The sequence below is a fragment of the Equus asinus genome, chromosome 25 (genome assembly GCF_041296235.1).
Source record: "Equus asinus isolate D_3611 breed Donkey chromosome 25, EquAss-T2T_v2, whole genome shotgun sequence".
Lineage (NCBI taxonomy): Eukaryota > Metazoa > Chordata > Mammalia > Perissodactyla > Equidae > Equus > Equus asinus.
The window spans coordinates 25,664,413-25,687,021 of NC_091814.1; the positions used below are offsets into that span (position 1 = coordinate 25,664,413).

The 22,609-nt window shown below is 41.4% G+C and overlaps 1 protein-coding gene across 2 annotated transcripts in view; it reads left to right on the plus strand.

Moving 5' to 3' along the window:
- Positions 1-1,113: 1,113 nt before the first annotated feature.
- The window catches only part of ALDH9A1 (aldehyde dehydrogenase 9 family member A1), a 28,437-nt gene continuing 6,941 nt past the window's right edge, over positions 1,114-22,609 (plus strand). The window contains exons 1-8 of one of the 2 annotated variants that reach the window (XM_014841155.3): positions 1,114-1,596; positions 3,392-3,537; positions 11,524-11,653; positions 12,405-12,539; positions 13,853-14,049; positions 14,720-14,860; positions 19,533-19,721; positions 20,625-20,712. In XM_014841155.3, the coding sequence (XP_014696641.2) occupies positions 1,416-1,596; positions 3,392-3,537; positions 11,524-11,653; positions 12,405-12,539; positions 13,853-14,049; positions 14,720-14,860; positions 19,533-19,721; positions 20,625-20,712 (1,207 nt within the window). In that variant the 5' untranslated portion in view covers positions 1,114-1,415. The other variant, XM_044758201.2, reaches the window with a different exon arrangement.

Sequence of the window (22,609 nt, forward strand, 5' to 3'; positions counted from 1 at the left end):
TTTTTTTTTTGAGGAAGATTAGCCCTGAGCTAACATATGTTGCCAATCCTCCTCTTTTTGCTGAGGAATACTGGCCCTGAACCAACATCTGTGCCCATCTTCCTCTATTTTTTCATATGTGGGTCGCCTGCCACGCATGGCTTGACACGCAGTGCGTATGTCTGCACCCGGGATCCGAACCGGCCAACCACGTTCTGCTGAGAACTAACTGTTGGTCAGCAGAATGTGTGAACTTAACCGCTGCGCCACCGGGCAGGGCTGATCCCCATATGTCTCCTTGACAGTCCTTCCCTTACTCTTTAAAATACCTTTTAAAAGTATTAGTATATGCCTGGGTCCAGCCTCGGCAGAGTCCAGGTTCCCGCGGGAGAGACGGCGTCGGCGAAAGTGTAAGTGCTAGATGTGAGACTCGAAGCAGTTGCAAGCAAGTCCAATTTATTTCAGGGACAGGGTACACTTACATAGGAAAAAATCACACGAGGTGGTCTAACTATTGTCGTCATGGGAACAATAGGTAAGGGGCAGTGCGTGACTAAAGGTAATAATCAAAGGTGGTTATCTACATACCAGATGTGCAGCATACATATCGATTGTTTAGGAAGAGGTTACATAGTTTCAGGGTCTTCAAAGAAGTTAGGAGGACAGCGAGTATATAATTAACGGAATATAGACCCCCTCATCCTTGGGGGCTGCTGTTTGTTCTTTGAGATATGTTATTGCTAGTTCTGCCTGTTTTTACAAGGCTTCCAGGACAGAGGGAAGACGTTAATCAGTAATAGGCTTTAGAAAGGAGGACAAAGGACTCTGCTTAAAGAATTATGTTCCCTGGAGAAGTGCCTTGCACGATTCTCCTTCCATTGCCAGACCTTGTCACAATACAATGGCAGCTAGATTGGGGGAATGCTTCCCACAAGTATACATATAAAGAAATGGTGGCTTAATAATCCCCAAAGTAATATTCCTGGCACTCTAATCCTCTAATCCTTTCTTTAGACAGTAGGATCAAGAGTGAGATCCTAAGATAATTATATGCAATTATGTACCCGAAAACTCTTGCAAAGTACTACGCAAATATTGATCTGGAAGAAGTCCCTGGACAGCTAGAAAGAGAGCGCGCGCGCGCTCGTGTGTGCGTGCGTGTGTGTGTGCGTGTGTGTGTCTGTGGAGCACCCTGGGGTAAAGCCGCATCCTTCCGCCTAAGCGAAGGCCTGACAGGGACCGCGGAGAAGCCGAGTAACTGTCCCCCAAACGTCTGCCCTCCCCGCCCTGGCAGGCCCCGCCCTTGCCCGGGGACCCCTTAACTCCGCTCCCGCAGTTCAGCACCCGGAAGACCACCGCTGGCACTGCCTCCCCGCCGGCCGCGCGCGCCCCGAGGCCCCGCCCCACTTGCAGCCTCAGCCTCCCGGCGGCTCCCCATGTTTCTCCGAACGAGTGTGGCCGCGCTCACTCCTCTTCTCCACGCTCTTCGGTCTGCTCCTGTCGCCGCCATGAGCACTGGCACCTTCGTCGTGTCGCAGCCGCTCAATTACCGCGGCGGGGCCCGCGTGGAGCCGGCGGACTCGTCCGGCATCGAGAAGGCGTTCGAGCCGGCAACGGGTAACGGGACGGAGACCGAGACCGGCGGCAGGGCCGGGACGGCGGGCGGCGGGGGGAGTGGCGGGGCCGGGCGCGGCTGGAGCTCCCCGCCTCTGCGGTGCGCTCGTTCTCCTGCCCTGAACCCTCCTGTAGTGCGTTCAGCAGACGTTTGTTGAACACGGATAAGTGGCCGTGTAAAGTGTAAGGTGGTCTGTAATAGGCAGCGGACGATTCCGTGCAAGCACGAGTGCGTCTGGCCGGGGACACGAAGGGAGTCGGGGGAAACTGGGAAAGCTGGTGAGTTGGGTGCTGGCGTCATGAGTAATTTCACAACGGCCTGAACAGAGAGTCCACAAAGCCCCGGTGCGTGAGGTTGTGCCTTTGTTAATTATTAAGAAATTAAAGCTGAGACTGCATTAATGTCTTCAACCGTGTGCAAAGAAGAGGATTTCCAGAAGGACGCGGCTGAAAATGAACATCGTGTCGAGAATGGAGGAGCACACGCAGATGATTCTAATGAGCGTGAATGAGGCCTTTGTTGCATACCCTAGTGTTAAAATATTTCTAGACGTGAATCAGAGTTGGGAAAGGGAGAAAAACCCTGCTTGTATCCAGTGTGAAATGTGTGCCGAGCACCATGCCCCAGATTTCCTCTGGGAACACTAAAGATCACAAAGTTAAGGAGGAAGCGGTTTTTTGTTTTGCTTTGGTTTTTTGTGTGTTTGTTTTGCTGGGTTTTATCGAATATTTGTGGGGAGAAATATGTAAATGTTTTGTGCAAACCAGTATGGTATGTAGCCGAGGATGAAACTGGATTGCAAGGGACTGGAGACTTTTGGACTGACCAATGGTACTAAACCACAGAGCAGTAACTTGTCAGAGCAGAAAGGGCCACAGAGAGCATCATGTTCTTTAGGAGACAGCCTCTTCGTCCCCACCGCTATATTGAAACAAAAGAAAGAAAAATTGCTCTTTATTTAATTACCTACAATGTGTGCTAATACTTAGCCACTGTGTTTACCACCTGGCTATTCAAGTTTGTAACAGAAATTTCAGGTTTGTGAAATCTCTCTGAAAGGTGCAGAGTCCCAGGAGTTCCTGTGAGAGGGGAACAGGAACTGACGACTTGACATACTTAAAGAATTTTTGTTGGTAGAGTCAGTCACACCTCTTGGGTCTAGAAAAACGGGTCATTTCATATTTTACCTCAGAATAGCGATAGGGAATAAGGTAGGAATAAGAAAAGGAGAAACTGGATTTTTTTATATTTGAGAAAGAAATGTTCTTTTAGGGATATGTTTTCCTGATACTGCTGTTTATTAACCATGTTCATCAAGTATTAGTAGTATAATATAATTTGTGTAGATCACAGACCAGGGATTTAAAATCAGCCTTCATAACCGAGGAGACAGTTTCAACTTTGCTGTTGCAAGACCCTCAGATTCTCAAACATTGTTAAGGAGCATTGCAGAATAATTGATAGGAAGTTAATGGTAGTAAACCCAGCTGTAAAATAGATGAGGGCAGGGGTTCTCAACCCGAAGTTCATGGTGTGCTTAGGGCAAAGAACACTATCTTTCTGTAATTCTGTGATATGGTTAAGTACATTTTTCTGGAGAAAAGTCTGCAACTTCTATTAGATTTTTAAAGGGGTCAGTGATCCCAAAATTGAGTAAAGAACTGCTGGTATAGGAGTGGTTACTGAATCAAACCATACTTAAAAACAAGAAGGGGATCACTAAAAAGAAATCTGAATACACAATGCTTTCATGTGTGGCAACAGTATGAGAAAACACTGACTTTCCCATCCTTACAGGCCGAGTGATAGCTACTTTCGCATGTTCTGGAGAAAAGGAAGTAAATTTGGCTGTTCAGGATGCAAAGGCAGCCTTTAAAATATGGAGTCAGAAATCTGGCATGGAGCGTTGCCGAATCCTTTTGGAGGCTGCCAGGTTAATAAGGGTATGTTTTCATTTATTCTCCTCTGGAAAAGTCCTCTCACATTCTTCTGAGGGTTCTTTGTGATGATTCGCAGGTACACTTTGATGCACCATTAGGTTATACCTTCTTCATGAAATCGAAAAATATTTCCATATGCCCACCTTGGTATATAAAACAGGCTTTCATTCTGTAGTTCCTGTCTGGATCTGGGCTCTTTGTGACCTCTCCTTGGCAGATTTTCTTTTCCATCTTTGTTTGAGTTATAATGTATCCTTTGTAGCTTGTCTCCTTTTCTTTTTGTCTATGTGTCCTTGGTTCCTTTATGCTTTTCCTCTGATGACTCTTAAGTCTTTCTTTTTCAGGTTTATTTTCTATCTTAATTGCCTGGAAAGATTTCATAGATTCTTAGATGTTCTCCTCTTAAAAAACAAAGTTAAACCTTTTACAGTCTTAAAAAGCAAAAGTGCTGGATACTCATTACAGAAAATTAGAAAATTCTGAAGGATATACACCAAAAGATGAATCATGGGTATCTTCGATGGTAGGACTGTGGTAATTTTTTTCTCGTAAGTGTGTAAAGTCAGAAACTGTGAAGGGTCTGAAAGTGACCCAGCTTCCCAGAGTGTGTCTTCTGATAGAAGACATGAAGTTTCTGGATTAGAGAAAGAGATGGTTTCTTACTCACAGCAAAATGCAGCAGCCAGGGCAATACCTTAGCACTAGTTTTCTGAGCCTCAGTCCCCATGGGATGATGCAGTGAGAGCTGGTGTTACCCTGTTGCAGTGGGTTGCACCACAGAAGAGGAACCCTATTATATATAATAGGGTCCAATTATATATAGGGTCTGCTGTCACATCTGCCCGTCCTTTCCTCTGGAGAGAGAGATTGCTCATGAAGCAGATCTCCTCCAGGGTTAAGGGGGAAGTGTCACTAGGATTATTATTCTGGAATGTAAGCAAATGTGTCCAGAAGAGGAAGTAGAGAGCTTTATATCTCCACATCTCTACCAAGTCAAGTCTGTATCTTTAGGGACACAGTATCTCTGCCTTCCAAGGCCCTTGCTTTTCTTTTTTTTCTTTTTTGAGGAAGAGTAGCCCTGAGCTAACTGCTGCCAATCCTCCTCCTTTTTTTCTTCTTGTTCTTTTTTTTTTTTTTTGCTGAGGAAGACTGGCCCTGAGCTAACGTTCATTCCCACCTTCCTCTACTTTATATGTGGGACGCCTGCCACAGCAAGGCATGCCAGGCAGTGCCATGTCCGCACCCGGGATCCGAACCAGCAAACCCCTGGCTGCTGAAGCAGAACGTGCAAACTTAACTGCTGAGGCCCTTGCTTTTCAAACAACTTGCTTGGGTCCTTTGCTTAGAAAGCCTGGACCATGCAGAAGTGTCAAAATATTGATGGAGAATTTTCTCCCAACAAAATGTCTTCCCCTATTATTAAAAATTTATTTTCAATTTGATAGACCAAAAGTGATAACAAAGCTGATAATTTATTATTTTAATTTTGTCTTTCACTTTTTCCTATGACATAAGCATTTGGAGTTGTGTCTTCTTTTAATTTAATTTAATTTTTTATTTTTATTTTTGTTTTTATAGCAGTAACATTGGATTATAACATTACATAGCTTTCAGATGTACATCATAATATATTTTGAATTCTGCGTAGATTACATCATATTCAGCACCCAAAGACTAATTATAATCCATCACCGCGCACAAGTGCCTAATCACCATTTTCTCCCTCCCCCTCCCCCTCTGGTAACCATCAGTCCAGTCTGTGTTGCTGTGTGTGTGTTTGTCGTTGTTTTTGTCTTCTCCTTATGAGTGAGATCATATAGTATTTGACTTTCTCCCTCTGACTTATTTCACTTAGCATAATACCCTCATGGTCCATCCATGTCATCACAAATGGCTGGATTTCTAGAGTTATGTCTTCTTAAGAATTAGCCCCTTGATCATTTTGGATAATTTCCATCGTTACGCCCCAGGTTCAGCAGCCTTTTCTTGTGTAGTGTCTAATCTGCGGTTAATCCCATCCAGTCTATTTTTCATCTCCAGATGTCCAATTTGGGTCTTTCTGTGTTTTTTTTTATGTGTCTCATGTCTCTCCTTAACATGCTCATGTTTTCCTCTGCCTTCTTGAACACATGCAATATAGGTATAATAATGTTTAATATCTTTGTCTGCTAGTTCTATTATCTGTCATCTCTGGATCTGTTTCTGTTGATTGGTTTTTCTTCCTGGTTACGTGTTATATAACTTTCCTGCTTTTTGCGTGCCTGGTAATTTTTGATCACTACACATTGTGAATTTTCTTTTTACCTTTTTTTCTGAGTTCATAATAGTTTATATCAATGTGAGATTTCAGTTGTACATTATTTCTTGACTGCCACCATAGAAGTGCTCCCCTTCACCCCCACTGCCCACCCCTGACCCCGCTTTCCCTGGTAACCACTGAATTGTTTTCTTTGTTCATGTATTTGTTTATATTCCACATATGAGTGAAATCATCTGGTGTTTGTCTTTCTCCAGCTGGCTTATTTCGCTTAGCGTAATTCCCTCCACGTCCTTCCATGTTATTTCAAATGGAATGAATTTGTCTTTTTTTTATTGCTCGGTAGTATTCCATTGTATATGTATACCACATCTTCTTTATCCTGATAGTCATTGGTTGATGGGCACTTGGGTTGCTTCCATGTCTTGGCTATTGTGAATAGTGCTGCAGTGAACACAGGGGTCATGTGTTACTTTGGATGGTTGATTTCACATTGTTTGGGTAGATACCCAGTAGTGGGATAGCTGGGTCATGTGGTGGTTCTATTTCTAGTTTTTTGAGAAATATCCATACTGTTTTCCACAGTGGCTGCACCAGTTTGCATTCCCACCAGCAGTGTGAGAGAGTTCCCTTTTCTCCACACCCTTTCCAACATTTGTTATTTTTAGTCTTAGTGATTATAGCCCTTTTAACAGGCATAAGGTGGTATCTTAGTGTAGTTTTGATTTGCATTTCCCTGATGATTAGTAATGTTGGACATGTTTTCATGTGTTTATTGGCTATCTGTTAGACCTTGTGAATTTTATGTTGTTGGTTGCTGAATATCCTTGTACTTTAAAAAATATGCTTGAGCTGTGTTCTGGGATACAGTGAAGTTACTTTGAATCAGTTCAATCCTTGCAAGGCTTGATTTTACGCTTTGTTAGGTGTGACCAGAGCAGCTAATTTTTGCCCACTACTGAGTACCCTTCTGAATACTTAACCCAATGCTCTGTGTATTAGTGAGGTTTCTCTCTCCCTGGCTAGTGGGAACATGAACTATTCCTGGCCCCGTGTGAGTTCTGGGGATTTCTTTCACCGTCTTTATTGGTTAGTTCTTTTGCTGGCCTTGCGTAGTTTCCTCACATTGATCATTGTGGAGGACTGTGCACATCTCTGGGGTTCTCTTTCTGTGCAGCTCTCCTCTCTCCCGTACTCAGCCTTGCAGACTGTTGCCATCATATCGTCCCTGAACTCCCAACCTGTCTCCTCAACTTGAGGTGTCTGTTGGGCCCCACCTAAGGCTTCTTCCCTGCTCTGTGACCTTTCCAGGCAGTAAGCTGTGTTGTTGGTTTCCCTCTCAAGGATCACTGACCCAAGCTGCTTCACGTCCAGTGTCTGAAAATTGTTGTTTGCTGTATTTTGTCTGATGTTTTCAGTTGCTTAAGGTGGAGAGTAAATCTGGTCCCTATTCCTCCGCCTTTGCTGCAAGCCCATTGATTCTTAGAGAAAATGAATATATATATTTTTTGTATGTTCCCTAATCTTATGTTCCCCCTTTTACTTTGAATCTTTTGGTACTTTTATCATATTATAGAGATCTTATTGACAGGCCCCAATCATTCCTCAGTTGGGGTCTCCTTATGAGAGTAGCTATCATTTGGCTTAAAAGGAGAGAGAAGATCTTATTTAAAACTATGACAGCACTGTTCAAATAAAAGAAAAGGTCGTGTGTGTAGATTATGCACCTGTTTCAGCCCTACCCCGGATCAGTCCATCTTTTACCCCACCACCAGAGGGATCTTCCTAAAAGTGCACGTTTGATCGTGGCCCTCCTTGGCTAAAACTTCCGATGGCCCTCCCCTCCTTACATGGCCCATTAGGTCCTCTGGATCAACCCTTGTTTCTCCAGCCTCATTTCCTTCTCCTCTTCACATACGACGAGCCCCAGTGGTCGTTCTTCCTCTGCCGTGTGTGTATTCTCACATCCCATGCTTTTGTACTTGCTGTGATGCGGTACTCCTTGGAGAGCTTCTCCAGCTTCATCATCCCTAGAGGACTTTCCCTCGCCTCCCTAGGCTGAGTCTGGTGCTGTTCCTTTGTTTCTCTTGCCTCTTGGACTTACGTCTGTCGCATTTAATAGGCTGTGTTGTTATTATTGGTTTATTGCCTTCTTTCCCCTTTACACTCTTAATGTCCCTGAGCAAATGGCCTACCTGCCTGTCTTCCTTTCTTTATTCCTCCGTCTCTCCATTTCTTTGTTTCTGAAATTTCCATCTATTATGTTGCCTGTGAGCCTTAGACTATAATTGATAACCTTTCACCTTTGTTGAAATTTAGCATTACTCCTGTAAAACAATTCTTACCCCTATTTTCCTCCCGTTAGCACTTGCCCCTTCTGAGAGAGAAGGGGAAAATGAGTTAGATGTAAGGAGAATGTGTAGCACACTCCAGGATGGTGGGGAGACCAGAATGAAGGATGCTAGAACTGGTTGTGAGGTTATCAAAGGTGAAACAAAAGCTTGTCCCTTGCTTGTAAGCAGATGCAAGGCTTTATACAGTTAGTACTGAACAGAAATGGGTTACCTTTATAAAAAAATTTCTATGATGTGCAAGGTGCTTTTATGCATGATTGTATTTAAATATCAAAAACATCTTGAAATGTAGCTGTTATTTAACTTAGTAACAAGTGAGGAAACAGACTCAGAAAGGTTCAGTGGCTTGTCTAAGGTCGTATCACTAGTAAGTGGAAGAGCTGGTCTGTTCGCCTTCGAAGCCTGTGACTTTTTTGCTGAGCTCCAGCTCTTGAAGCAGGCGGGGGCTTGGGCTTGTCAGGATTCTGATGAGTGTTTCTTTGCTCATACGGCGGTCTTATAAAAGCTCGACACGGCCTGCTGAGAGATGTAAAGTGGAGGAGAAAGGCCAGGCACCTGCCCTTTGTTTCTTGTCTTTCATCCCAATGGACGCCTGTCCAGTCGTGTTCTGAAGCAGCGTGGTTTAGAGGAGGACAGTGTTAGATACAAGGCACACGTGTCCCAAGAGATACGTGTAGCTCTGTGTGGTTATGGGGGACAATCTTATTTTGTGATTCCCCTTCTTGCTCTTCCCTCTTAATTCCAGGAGGGTAAAGGAATCCCATTTTCCCTAAAGCAATATTAAGTGTTAGTAGAGACTTTAGTAGATCTAAACTATCCAAGTGGGACTCCTTGTTAATCTTTGTCAGGGACGTTTTTTTGGTGATCCTTATATGGTATATCAAAAGATCTCACAGTGGACTTTTAGAAATAACCTTTTCTGAGGGTAGAGGATGATGGAATAAGACAGGGAAAAATCTCAAGTGGCCAACCAGTAAATTGAATTTTCGCTGCGAGTCGAAACCTTGAAACAGTCTTCAAAGCTGATTGCCTGTCCATTGTTTACCAAAAAAAAAATCTCAAGGGGCCATTCCTGAGGCTGAGTGGTTAAGTTTGCCTGCTCTGCTCAGTGGCCTGGGGTTTCTCCAGTTCGGATCCTGGGCGTGGACATGGCACCACTCATCAGGCCATACTGAGGCGGCGTCCCACATAGCACGGCCAGAGGAGCTCACAAATAGAATGTAGAACTATGTACTGAGGAGGCTTGGGGAGAAGAAGGAAAAAAAAAAAAAGATTGGCAACAGATGTTAGCTCAGGTGCCAATCTTTAAAAAAAATCTCAAGAGAATAAAGCTTCCTATTCTTAGTAAATATTACAAGGCTTTGCAGCAATAGTCACAGGTTACTTCCTATCTGTTCATCTTGTACTAACGTAGAAGCCAACAGCGTTTCACTTTTGCCAGTTTAATATTTCTTCATGTGTTTAAAATGGAGTGTACTGTTCCGTCAGTTTCTTCATGCCGACTAGTGAACCAGAACTGACTTCCTCTTGGGCTCTAGTTGCCCTCTTGCATTCGAGAAAGGAAGTTTAAGCTGCTCATGGTTGATCCTGCTTTTGGAAGACTGTTTCATGTTAATCATACTCATCGAACTCAAGAATGGGGAATAATTTATACCTGGTTTAAGAACTGATGCCTGTTTACCCCCTAGGTACCCTTTTTCCAGTATCAGTGTAACTGGGAAACAAGTTAAGTGTTAAGAGGTTGTTTTGGGCCAGCCCCGGTGGCCTAGTGTTAGGTTTGGTGCACTCCACTTTGACTGTGCGGACCTACACCACTTGTCTATCAGTGGTCGTTCTGTGGCAGTGGCCTACATACAAAATAGAGGAAGATTAGCAACAGATGTTAGCTCAGGGCAAATCTTCCTCAGGAAAAAAAAAAAGATTGTTTTGGTGAGTATAGAATCAGGGGAAGAGAAAGTGAATTGTTGGTTTAAAAGACAATTTGATTTAAACCATGTGGCTTTTTTTTTTGGTTTGTTTGTTTGAGGAAGATTAGCCCTGAGCAAACTACTGCCAATCCTCCTGTTTTTGCTGAGGAAGACTGGCCCTGAGCTAACATCTGTGCCCATCTTCCTCTACTTTATATGTGGGATGTCTACCACAGCATGGTGTGCCAAGCGGTGCCATGTCCACACCTGGGATCTGAACCAGCAAACCCTGGGCTGCTGAGAAGTGGAACATGTGAACTTAACCACTGTGCCACCAGGGCGGCCCCTAGACTATGTTTGAATGTGGACAAATTATCTCTTCTGAAGGAACATGTCTACTTAGTAATTTATTTAGAACTTACTAACTTTTTCTTTTAGAAGTAAATTCTTTGGGGCCTGCCTATACCTAGCTGTATATCTTAGTTGCAGGTTCTTCTAGTTGCGGCATGTGGGATGCTGCCTCAGCATGGCTTGATGAACAGTGCTATGTCCACGCCCAGGATTCAAACTCGCAAAATCCCAGGCCGCTGCAGTGGAGCACGCAAACTTAACCACTCGGCCACAGGGCTGGCCCCTACTTAGCTTTTTTTAAAGATTGGCACCTGAGCTAACAACTGTTGCCCATCTTTTTTTTTGTTTTTTTCTGCTTTATCTCCCCAAACCCTCCCATACATAGTTGTATATCTTAGTTGCAGGTCCTTCTAGTTGTGGGATGGGGGACGCTGCCTCAACGTGGCCTGATGAGCGGTGCCATGTCCGCGCCCAGGATCCGAACCCTGGGCTGCCGCAGCGGAGCGTGTGAACTTAACCACTCGGCCATGGAGTTGGCTCCTCAAACCTTTCTAAAGTTTATCCTTGGATCATCTCGAGCTTCTCTAAGTTGTGTGGGCTACAACTGGAAACAATATTTGAGAAGAGAATCGATGAGTACTGAGCACTAGAAAATAATTATATTTATGACTTTAACGTGCTGCCTTTCTTTGGGTGAATTGAAGCCGTGCGTGAATATAATCTCTTAGATGCCAATTGTGTGTTTGGTTACTCTGTGTAATTTTCCTAAGGACTATTCTCTGTTTCTCTATACATGCAAACATATGTGCACGTATGTATACATATTTATAGACGTATACATACATAATAATCATGTCTCAAAACATTCCTTTTCTAACTGACCTTGAAATGAGGTATTGGTCTTAAATCTTTGACAGTTAACTTGAGGGGGAGAACAGGGCCGCTATTTAGCAAGAGCTTTTATCTCTCTTCCAAATGTAACACTACCATTTCTTTTATTTTCATTTAAAGTGCAAGCTGTTTCAGTTTTTTAAATTGGGCCATGTGTTCTGTTTGAGTGGTGAATGTGTTGAGGTGTGTGGTAACGTGTCTTAAATCTAGTCTTCGGTTTTACCCCAAGGAACGGAGGGATGAAATTGCCAAGGTGGAGACCATCAACAATGGCAAGTCCATCTTCGAGGCCCGCTTCGACATTGACATTTCCTCGCAGTCCCTGGAGTACTATGCAGGCTTGGCTGCATCCATGGCTGGTAAGCCCTCACCTGGCCCTCTGTGACCAGCTGACGAGAAGGCAGAAGAGCAGAGCCTAATGGCGCAGGGTAAAGATTTGGGTTTAAGACAGGTCTGGATTAAAATTGTAGGTTCATCACTCTCTCCTTGGGTGACACTGGGAATTACTTTATCTTTCCTTGTTTAATGGAGATAATAATCCCTGTCTCCTTGATTATCATAAGGCTTCAATGAGATAATGTATATAAAGCACCTAGCCTGGTACCTGAGCTTTAGATCAAGTTGTTGAAAAACCAGTTCTTGCAAGAATCAGCGAGTGCATCGTATTTACTAGTTTTACCTATTTAGCAAAAAAATGTTCATCTACTGTTTATGAAGTTTACAACAGTTCATGTTGGATGGTTTAACAGCAAGAGGAGGGCTTGGGGAGCCAGAAGTCTGAGGTTTTAAGGTCCTCAGACTCTGCTGCTGTCTCCCATCATTTCCATTTCATTTCATCTGTGTTGTCTATTGGACACCCAGTAGATTTTTGGAAAATTATATTAAGTTGATGAACATGGGTTTGAAGGCTAGAAAGGATTCTTTTTGTGGAGAGAACGTGCGGAAGCAGTGTAAGAATGAAACGAACAAAAGAATGGAGATAAGGTGAGCCCGCTGTCCTGGGAGCAGTGAGGAGGCTGGTCTGACTGGAGTGCCAGGTGAGTACAGGTGTTGGTGAAGTCTTAAGAAAGCAGTACTGCCTCCTTCTTGACTCCTCTCTTTCCCCTTTAGGCGAACATATCCAGCTCCCAGGAGGATCCTTTGGTTATACCAGAAGAGAACCACTTGGCGTGTGTGTGGGAATAGGAGCCTGGAACTACCCCTTTCAGATTGCCTGCTGGAAGTCTGCTCCAGCTTTAGCTTGTGGTAAGAATGAATTATTCCACCACTTGTGAGTGTCTCTTCTCTCCCCATTTTCTGTCCCTTACTTGTCCACACACATACCCACACACTTCACATCAGAAGGGGCCTGTGTTGGGCATAGAAAGCCTCAGAGGAGGTGGGTTCATTCCTGCCCTGCCCCTTATTAAGCTTACCTTGTAGGTTATGCACACAGATCATGTCTATATATTCCCATTTTTATTTATCTAATTTATTTTTGTTTATGGAAAGAAAGAAAGTTGATTTTGGTATTGACGGTCTTATTTATTTTTTTTGCTGAGGAAGATTAGCCCTGAGCTAACATCCATTGCCAATTTTCCTCTTGTTTTTTGCTTGTGAAAGATTCACCCTCAGCTAACCTCTGTGCCAGTCTTCCTCTATTTTGTATGTGGGATGCCACCATGGCATGGCTGATAAGTGGTGTAGGTCTGTGCCTGGGACCCAAACCTGTGAATCTGGGCCGGTGAAGCAGAGTGCACCGAACCTAACCACTGTCCCAATGGGCTAGCCCTTGGATGTCTTATTTTTCACTGTCAAATCAAATTAGATTTGTGCTGCTTGAAAGTTCTCTTCCTTTCTGGACAAGGATTCTGGACATGGATTTCTCTGTAGAGGCAGCACGGAAGTTTGACTTCTTTTGGAAAGCAGAAGATAAACTTCCTGCTTCGTTTGTGTCTTAAGAGAGATGATTAACAAGGCTTCCATCAGAGAAGCTTTGGCTGATTGACCTGAAGGGTTTTCTCGTAATATTTAAACTGAAGAATCTGTGGGAAAAGATGATTTATTATATCTCAGAAAAAACTGTAAGGTTAAAAAAGCATTACTATTATAACATTGTATTGAAATGCAGCTTTTTTCTTGTTGCCACTTCCTGTTCTTCTTTTTGCGTATTCCTGGGTGACAGAGGAGAAATTAATTAAGTCACTAGTTCTGGGGACTCTCCTTGAGATTGTTAACCTTTCCAATCTTCAGTTTCAAGTTTTGTAAAATGGAACTAATTGTACCTACTTCATGCTGCTCTTGCAAGTGCCAAATTACTGATCTGGGGGAAAGGCCCTGACGTGCAAGTGTAGGGTATCAGTGGTCAAGACTGGGCACATGTGTGCCTTGGGGTCTGTTTAATGAGAGAAACAAAGGTGGGAAAAACAAGATATGTTAACTTCTTAATAAGATTTTTGGCCCCAGATTTGATGGGGGAACAGGAAACAGTTGGAGTTGTTCTTGACTTGTCCTCTAGTCCTGTCCTCCGAGGATCACCAGTCTTAAAAAGTCTCTGTTTGTGTCTTGGGTTTGTGCAGGTAACGCCATGATCTTTAAGCCGTCTCCCTTCACACCTGTATCTGTCTTGCTGCTGGCTGAAATCTATACTGAGGCTGGCGTGCCTCCTGGGCTCTTCAACGTGGTGCAAGGAGGGGCTGCCACAGGCCAGTTTCTGTGTCAGCATCACGATGTGGCCAAAGTCTCCTTCACTGGAAGTGTGCCCACTGGCACGAAGGTGAAGATAAAACTAGTATTAATTTACACACATGGCGTCTCGATACGGCAGCATCAGGCCTGCCCAGAGTGTCTGTTGGAGGCTTATCTTCTGATCTCACCTACTTGAACTGGGAGGGGCCCTAGGTATTATTGGCAAAGGTCTGGAGCGGGAAAAGGGAACACACTCAGGGTGGTGAGCACAGCAGACTGGTGATAGGCCCGCTGGGGACAGAAGTCATCAGCTGCTGCCTGTGTCTGAGAGCTCAGGGCCTGGGCTGCCACTTCTCTTGTCTGGTGACTTACCTCATCTATAGCAGCCACTTCAGAAAGAAGAGTATTTTCTCAGCTTATTTCAGATTCATTGTTTTGATCTTAACTTGTGCTCTGAGCTCCATCAGCCTTGAACACAGGAGCAGTAATTCAAAAGAGTTTCTGCCCATGACAGGGGAATGGACAGTGATTTTAAAATGAATTCCCTCTCTTCAGAACATCGAGTGCAGTTCTGTGGATTCTCTTCAGTGTTCTGGAAAAGGATATTTTAAATAGGCAAAGGGCAAAGTGTACTGAGAAGAACAAGGCTGCAGGTCATGCATAGTTCAAGGTGGCTTTGGAGGTTCAGGGTCTGGTTTACCCAGCATGTGATCTCATTTGTGTCAAACTTCTGAATGCTTTTGTTGCTGTTCTGTAAGATCATGGAGATGTCAGCGAAAGGAATCAAACCTGTTACCTTGGAACTTGGAGGCAAATCTCCACTGATCATCTTCTCAGACTGTGATATGGAGAATGCTGTGAAGGGGGCGCTGATGGCCAACTTCCTCACGCAAGGCGAGGTACGTACCTATCCCAGGGAGAGGTTTCATAGAATCTCCACCCTTCCAGCCAACAGCACGTTTGAAAGTCTCTTGTTTTGAAATGGTTTCAGACTTACAGAAAAGTTGCACCAACAGGACGAAGAATTCCCGTGTACCTTTGATCCAGGTCCCTCACATGTTAACATTTCATCACATTCACTTTGTCCTTCTCTTTATCTGTCTGGATGTACATACGCATGTTAAATTTTTTCTGAACTGTTTGAAAGTTGCAGGAATAAGACCCCTAACCTCAAAATATTTATATGTATTTCCAAAAAACGAGTGCAATCTCTTACATAAGCACAGTACACTTGCTAAAGTCAATAACTTAATATAGTGCTATTACTCAATCCACAGCCCTTATTTAGATTTGCCATTTTATTTGACTAATGTCCTTTTAGTAAAAGAAAACTTTTTTTTTCTGATCCAAAATCTAATCCAGGAAGACATATTACGTTTAGTTGTCATGTCTCCTTAATCTCCTTAAGACTGGAACAGTTCTTCCGTCATTCATATCTTTCGGGACTTTGATGTTTTTGAAGACTACAGGCCATTTATTTTGTGGGATGTCCCTCATTTGGGGTCTATCTGGTGTTTCCATTTGATTAGATTCAAGTTATATATTTTTGGCAAGAAAAACACCAAAAAAGTGATGTTTTGTCCTTCTCAGCAGTGTTGTTAACTTTAATCGCTTGCTTAAGATGGGTTTTCACTGCAAAGTTACTGTTTCTTCTTTTATAGTTAATAAGTGTCATGTAGGAGATGGCGCAAGGCTATCCTGTCCCTCATCCCACTTTCACCCACTAGGTTGAGCACCCTTTGATGATTTTTGCTGGAAGTAGTTTTTATTATGGTGGTCTTCAAATGATGATTTTCCAATTCTGTTATACCTTCTACATGTATTTAGTTCTGTTGTCAGAAATACTTTTCCCTTCTCCCTGTTTGTTTCCTATTCATTTGTCTTTATCGTGGATTCTTGAATTGAATTATGGACCCATGGATTCTTACTTCATTCTGTGGGTTATAACTCATTACTATCGTTATTTATTTTGATGCTCAAATAATTTCAGATTCAGCTAGTGGGAGCCCCTTTCTGTGACCTTATGATATGTTCTCATTATTTTTTTTTTAGCACTTTACTTTCTGGCATAGTAAGGTGTTCTAGACCCATCTTATGCTTTCCCTGGCCAAGCTGTGGAGTCAGCCATTTCTCTAAGGAGCCCTGGTTCCGTTTAGTGGTAAACGGTATTTAGAAACCATGATCTGGGTGCCAGGTATACTCGTTGCTACTGGGCTATCATTGCTTCTAGGCCCTCTCAGAGGGCAGAGCTAGGAAATAGACGTTTGCATATGTGTATGTACGTAAACACACACACACACACACACAGGTCTATTTCTGTATCTATCTGTATTATAACCTGAAGTTCATACAGATATTTCCAATACTATAGGGTTTATTTCAGCCTCTTCTGTTCCATGTTTCTAATTTCCTTTTCTGACAGTGAGAAATTGGGCTCCCATTATCCGCAATATATTTATTTAGTTACTCAGTCCTAGAACATTTATAATAGTTTCAGATCTGTGAACCTACACCACTGTGAAAAATAAACCTTCTAATTAGAGCTCAAAATTTTTTACAGTGCCTTTTGTCTTAAGTCCGAGGGTACACAGTCATGCATTGCTTGATGATGGGGACGCATTGTGAGAAATTTGGTGGTTTTGTTGTGCGACCATCACAGAGTGTACTTAAGCAAACGTAGATGGTATAGCCTACTACACACCTAGGCGATACGGTACTAATCCTAGGGGAACCACTGGTATATGCGGTCTGTCATTGACTGAAACGTGGCAAATGACTAGTTAAAATTCTGCATTCAAAAGTTAATTGGGTTGGGTCTTCCTTCGCCACCCCTTTCAATATGGTTATGATACTCATTTTAAATAAGAAATTTATTTCTACATGTATTTCATTTGGGGTTTATTTTCCCCCATCCTTGCATATTTAAAAAATTTATTTATTTTGATTAGGTGAAATACTAACATGGTTCTAAATGTCAGAATTTTACCAAAATGCGCACAGAAATGGCAGTTTTCCCCATTCCTTCTTCCTTGGTCCCATTCCTTCCTTCTTTGCTCTCTTCCTGTCGACCCCCTGTAGGTGGCCAGCCTAAGTTGTTTCCGATTTTCCTTCTTGTGTTTCTGTTTACACAAATGAGCAGGTACTTGTGTATTTCCTATTTCCTCCTCTTTCTTATGAAAGATAGCTATTAGAGGCACGTGTTTGCACTTTGCTCTCTTCACCTAATATATCCTGGCAATCACTCCATTTCATTTCAAAGAAAACATCTTCATTCTCTTTTACAGTTGCATAGTGTAAATCTTTGTGCAGCTGGTATAATTTATCCAACTACTCTTTTGTTTGGCTGTTTAGGCTGTTTCCAGTATTTTGTGATTACAAACCAGTGCTGTGGTGAATAACCTCGTGCATGTGAATTTTTGTATTGTTGGAGATATATTTTCAGAGTAAATTCCTAGCAGTGGTAAATGCATATGTAACTTTTTGTGGCTATGGTTTGTGGTAAAATATACATAACATAAAATTGACCGTGTTAAACATTTTTAGGTGTACAGTTCAGTGTAAGTAAGTATATTCACATTGTTGTGCAACCATCACTACCATCCATCTCCAGAACTCTTCCTCTTACAAGACTGAAACTCGGTGCTCATGAAACAAGAACCCCATTCCCCCTTCCTGCCAGTCGCTGGTAACCACCATTCTACTTTCCTTCTCTATGAATTTGACTACTCTAGGTACCTCATAGAAGTGGAATTATAGTGTTTGTCCTTTTGTGTCTGGCTTATTTCACTTAGCATAATGTCTTTAAGGTTCATCCATGTTGTAACATGTATCAGAATTTTCTTCCATTTTAAGACTGGGTAATAGTCCATTGTATGTGTATATTACATTTTCTTTATCCATTCATCTGCCAGTGGACATTTTAGGTTATTATACCTTTTGGCTATTGTGAATAATGCTGCTATGAACATTGGCATACAAATATCTGTTTGAATCCCTGCTTTCACTTCTTTGGGGTATATACCCAGAAGTGGAATTGCTAGATAATATGGTAATTCTGTGTTTAAGTTTTTAAAAAAATGCCATAGTGTTTTCTAGCAGCTGTACCATTTTGCATTCCCGTCAGCAATGCCCAAGGATTCCAATTTCTCCACATCCTTGCCAATATTTGCTATTTCCTGTTTTTTGATGGTAGTCATCATAATGGATGTGAAATGATATCTCATTGTGGTTTTGATTTGCATTTCCCTAATGATTAGTGATGTTGAGTACATATGTAATTTTATAAGATAGCGCCAAATGCCCCTCCAAATGGGTTGGACCAGTTTGTGTTCCTCCCAACAATGTACGAATGCCTATTTCCTCACGAGGTAAGCAATGGTATTTCACTGTAATTTTAATTTCAATTCTCTAATTACGAATGAGATTGAGCATCTCTTTTAGGCTTAAGGACCATTTATGTGTGTGTATGTACATAAATTTTCCGTAACTTTTGTCCATTTTTAAATTCAACATCCGGTCATTTCCCTCAATTTTTTAAAGTTTCTTTTTTCTTGTTCATATATAGTAAAGTTCACTTTTCTGGTGTATTAAACTATTAGTTTTGATTTTCCTTAAATTTTTATAAGTTATTTAAATATTAGTGATACTACCCTTTATCTGTGGTTACACTGCAAATATTTCCTTCTAGTTTGTCAGTTGTCTTGGCTTTGTTTAGGCTGTTTTTGCTATGCAAAAGATTTTTAACTTTATTTTATCAAATTTATCATTCTTTTTCTTTCATTGCATCAAGATTTTCAGTACTAGTTAGAAAATCTTTTTCCTACACCTAGGTTATAGAGGAATTCACCTGTATTTTCTTTTGGTAGTTGTATGGTTTCATATTCCGTATTCAGATTTCTGATACATTTAGAGTTTATTCTTGTATTTGATGTGAGATATGTATCTGATTTCCCACCAGTTGTTCTAGCACCATTTATTACTAGTTCATCTTTGTTCCAGTGGTTTGAGATTCCACCTGAATCATAAACTGAACGTCCACGAGCACTTGGATCTATTTCTGGACTTCCTTTTCTATTCTGCTGTTCTGATAGCATTTGAACAGTATTTATGTTCATATCTATGGGAGGGTCTAAATAGTCACAATTTGTGATTTTAGAGACATACGTTGACTGTGAAATGCTTTGGGGTTTTATTAGGCTCAAGCCCTCAGTTTTTAATCTATTTTCACTCTCACTCCTCTCCTGTTCTCACTTCCTACTCTTAAAATATACAGTCAAATTGAGCAGCTGATGTGAGCAACTAGGAGAAGTCCTGTGGGTCATATTGATCTATTAATGGCCTTAAGAAAATTTAAACAAACAAAAAGATATAACTTTTATCTCAAAAGGCGAACAGTTTTGCTTGTAGGATGGTATGTCCATAATTACATATGTGATCCTATTCAGTATGGGGATAATTTTTAGAAATGGAACTTTTTTTTAAAGAAGTATACTGTCACTTTAAAGGTACTCAGTTTTGCCCCCTTCCCTTTTTTCCTCCTTACTTATGTGTAAATTTGTGTCTGTCCTTTAGGTTTGTTGTAATGGCACAAGGGTATTTGTGCAAAAGGAAATTCTTGATAAGTTTACAGAGGAAGTGGTGAAACAGACCCAAAGGATAAAAATTGGAGATCCCCTTCTGGAAGATACAAGGATGGGTCCTCTGATCAACCGGCCACACCTGGAGCGAGTCCTCGGGTTTGTTAAAGTGGCAAAGCAGCAGGTGAGAAACAAGTGGAGGTGGGGTGGGGCGAGCAGGTGGGTAATTCTGCCTAAGTTCCTTGCTCTGTGCCCTTTTCATGTTAATATGCACTTGGCTTTCATGGCGTGAGCAGTGTTCTGCTTTGCGCTTGCACTGCAGAGACTAAGTACAGTAGTTTCCCCTTAGCCATGGGGGACACGTTCTGAGAACCCCTGTGGATGCCTGAAACTGGACAGTAGCAAACCCTACGTATACTAAGTTTTCTCCTATACATTCATACTTGAGATGTGACAGCAAAACTAGCATGAATTTGTTTTTCCATTTTCACAATTTCACAGATAGAAGACTCGTTCTTACTGTAGATCTTAGCAACGTCAGCATGTTATTTTTTTCTTTCTTTATGGAGTCGAGCATTTTCATCTTTGCACTTAAAGGAAGCACTTCTTGGCTTCTCTTTGATATATCGAAATTGCCAGCATCACTACTTTTGTGCTTTGGGGCTGTTATTAAGTAAAATAAGGGTTAACTTGAACACAAGCACCGTGATACAGTGACAGTTGATCTGACAACCCCGAGGGCTACTTGGTGACGAAGGAGCAGGTGGCATATACGCTGGACAAAGGGATGATTCATGTCCTGGGAGAGATGAAGCAGGACTGTGCAAGATTTCATCACGCTACTCAGAACAGCATGCAATTTAAAACTTAGGAAATTGTTTATTTCTGGAATTTTCTATGTAGTATTTTTGGACCTCAGTTGACTGTGGGTAACTGAAACCCAGGAAAGTGAAACCAGGGATAAGGGTGGACTGCTACACACATTTGTCCAGGACACACTTAACATTTCAGAAATGCACATGGGGGTTGTATGTTTAATATAAAATACGCATCATATTTTTCTTATGTTTTTTTTCTTTTTTGACAGGGTGCCAAAGTGTTATGTGGTGGAGACCTGTATGTACCTGAAGATCCCAAATTAAAGGATGGGTATTACATGAGACCTTGTATATTAAGTATGTCTCCTTGTTTGCTTTTAAACAGTTTGAATTAAATGTCAGATATAAAAGAGTCTTTATAAACTATGTATATGGTGTAAAGTGAGGGTTGGCAAACTGTGTGTCCCCACTACCCAGATTTAAGAAGTAGAAGTTTGGTATCACCTTTGAAGCCTCCTGTGTGTCCCCACCTCCTTGGATGACCATAGGTGTTAGTTCACCTGGGACTTATTCAGTGTACATCTCTTGTCCTGGAAGCGAGGAGCTCAAAAAAATGAAAGTGCATGTTTGATTAAAAAGTAATGAATTTCATTTCTCAAGAAAGTTGGTAAAGAATGTGTTTTTCTTTGAACTATAGGTCATCAATATAAAAAAATAATTTGTCAGACAATATGTTAATATTTTTTAAAATTATGTAATTTAATAATTTTCAGCACCTTCTTTCAATCTTAAATATCTCCTGGTTTGAACGATCAAGGATATGGTCATCCTTCTGGCCTCAAACCCATTTACTTCCCTCCTACCTCATGGGGGGGCCACTGTTCTAGATGTTGTTATTGTCATTCTCATGCTTTTCTCTATCGTTTTATAATGTATGTTAGCACCTCTCTAAGATATTGTAGTTTTATAGGCTTAAAAACCATAAATTATTTTAAATTATACAATTAAACTATTATAAAATTATTATAATTACTATTAAAACATTAAAATAATGATTATTATAGAAAAAACTATATATAGGTTGAATTATGTTGTATAATTCCTTACACCTTATCTTGAAGATGGATTTAGCTGATTTTTGTCCCTACGGTGATAGACATATCAGTTTCAACACCTGATATTTGACGTGGGTTGGCCTTTAGCCCTTGCCAAAGAGAGATCCACTCATGTTGAAAAGCCTCGAACCTAACATCCATACCATGGATTAGCTTGTAGTTATTAGACGAGTAAGAAAGGCTTACAGTATATTTTAAAATAAAAATATAGATCAAACAATCATTATATGGTATTATTGTAAATCTATTAAAAACCACATATGTACATAGGAAAAAGAAGGAATGGAGTATGCATCATAATATTAATAGTGGATTTCACTGGATGCTGAGGTTAAAGGTGATTTTCATTATACTTTGTGCATTTCTGATTATTACAGATTTTCTACAGAGACCATGTATTTTACAATTAGGAAAAAAAACTTACTTTTAAACAAGCTGTGAACCAAGGCAAAGATTAGGGAGCTAACTACCATAACTTTATTCTAGTGAGCCTGAAAGCCTGGTTTGTGGTCCAGGGCATCAGTATTACTTGGAAAACTTGTTAAAATGGCAGATTCCTGGTCCCTGCCCTAGACCTCTGAATGTAACTCTCAGGGGGTGGGATCCAGAGATCAGCATTTTAATAAGTCCCCAGTTTGTTTTTATGCACATTGAAGTTTGAGAATGACTCCAGAGTCTAGATCTTTAGATTCGTTTCCTTGAGATTTGGGGGCTACAGTATAGTGAGTGAGCCGTTTCCGGCAGGAACCCTTCCTGTTGTTGTATGTCAGTTGCTACCTTATCCCCTCACCTCTTTGACTCTCCAACCGAGAACTCACTGCACACACAGCCATATGGCATTATCAGCCTGCATAAGATGATAAAGTATTTTCTGGGACTATTGGGTAATGAATTGTCTTGGGTAATTTAATATTCTGGCTAGCAATTTTCCTAAAAATTAGATGTGGATTACTACTTTTCAAAGACTTAGAACATCATAAATGATCCTTAAACTCAATCTAAGAATTATTTAATATGTCTTTGAAGATAGTTTATGTGTCCCTACAGTGCAGTGTTAACACTCAGGTGACCAGTGTGCTATTCTTACTTTGTATACACCAGCTCTAATCCATCTCGTAGGAGATTTTAGACATCGTCTT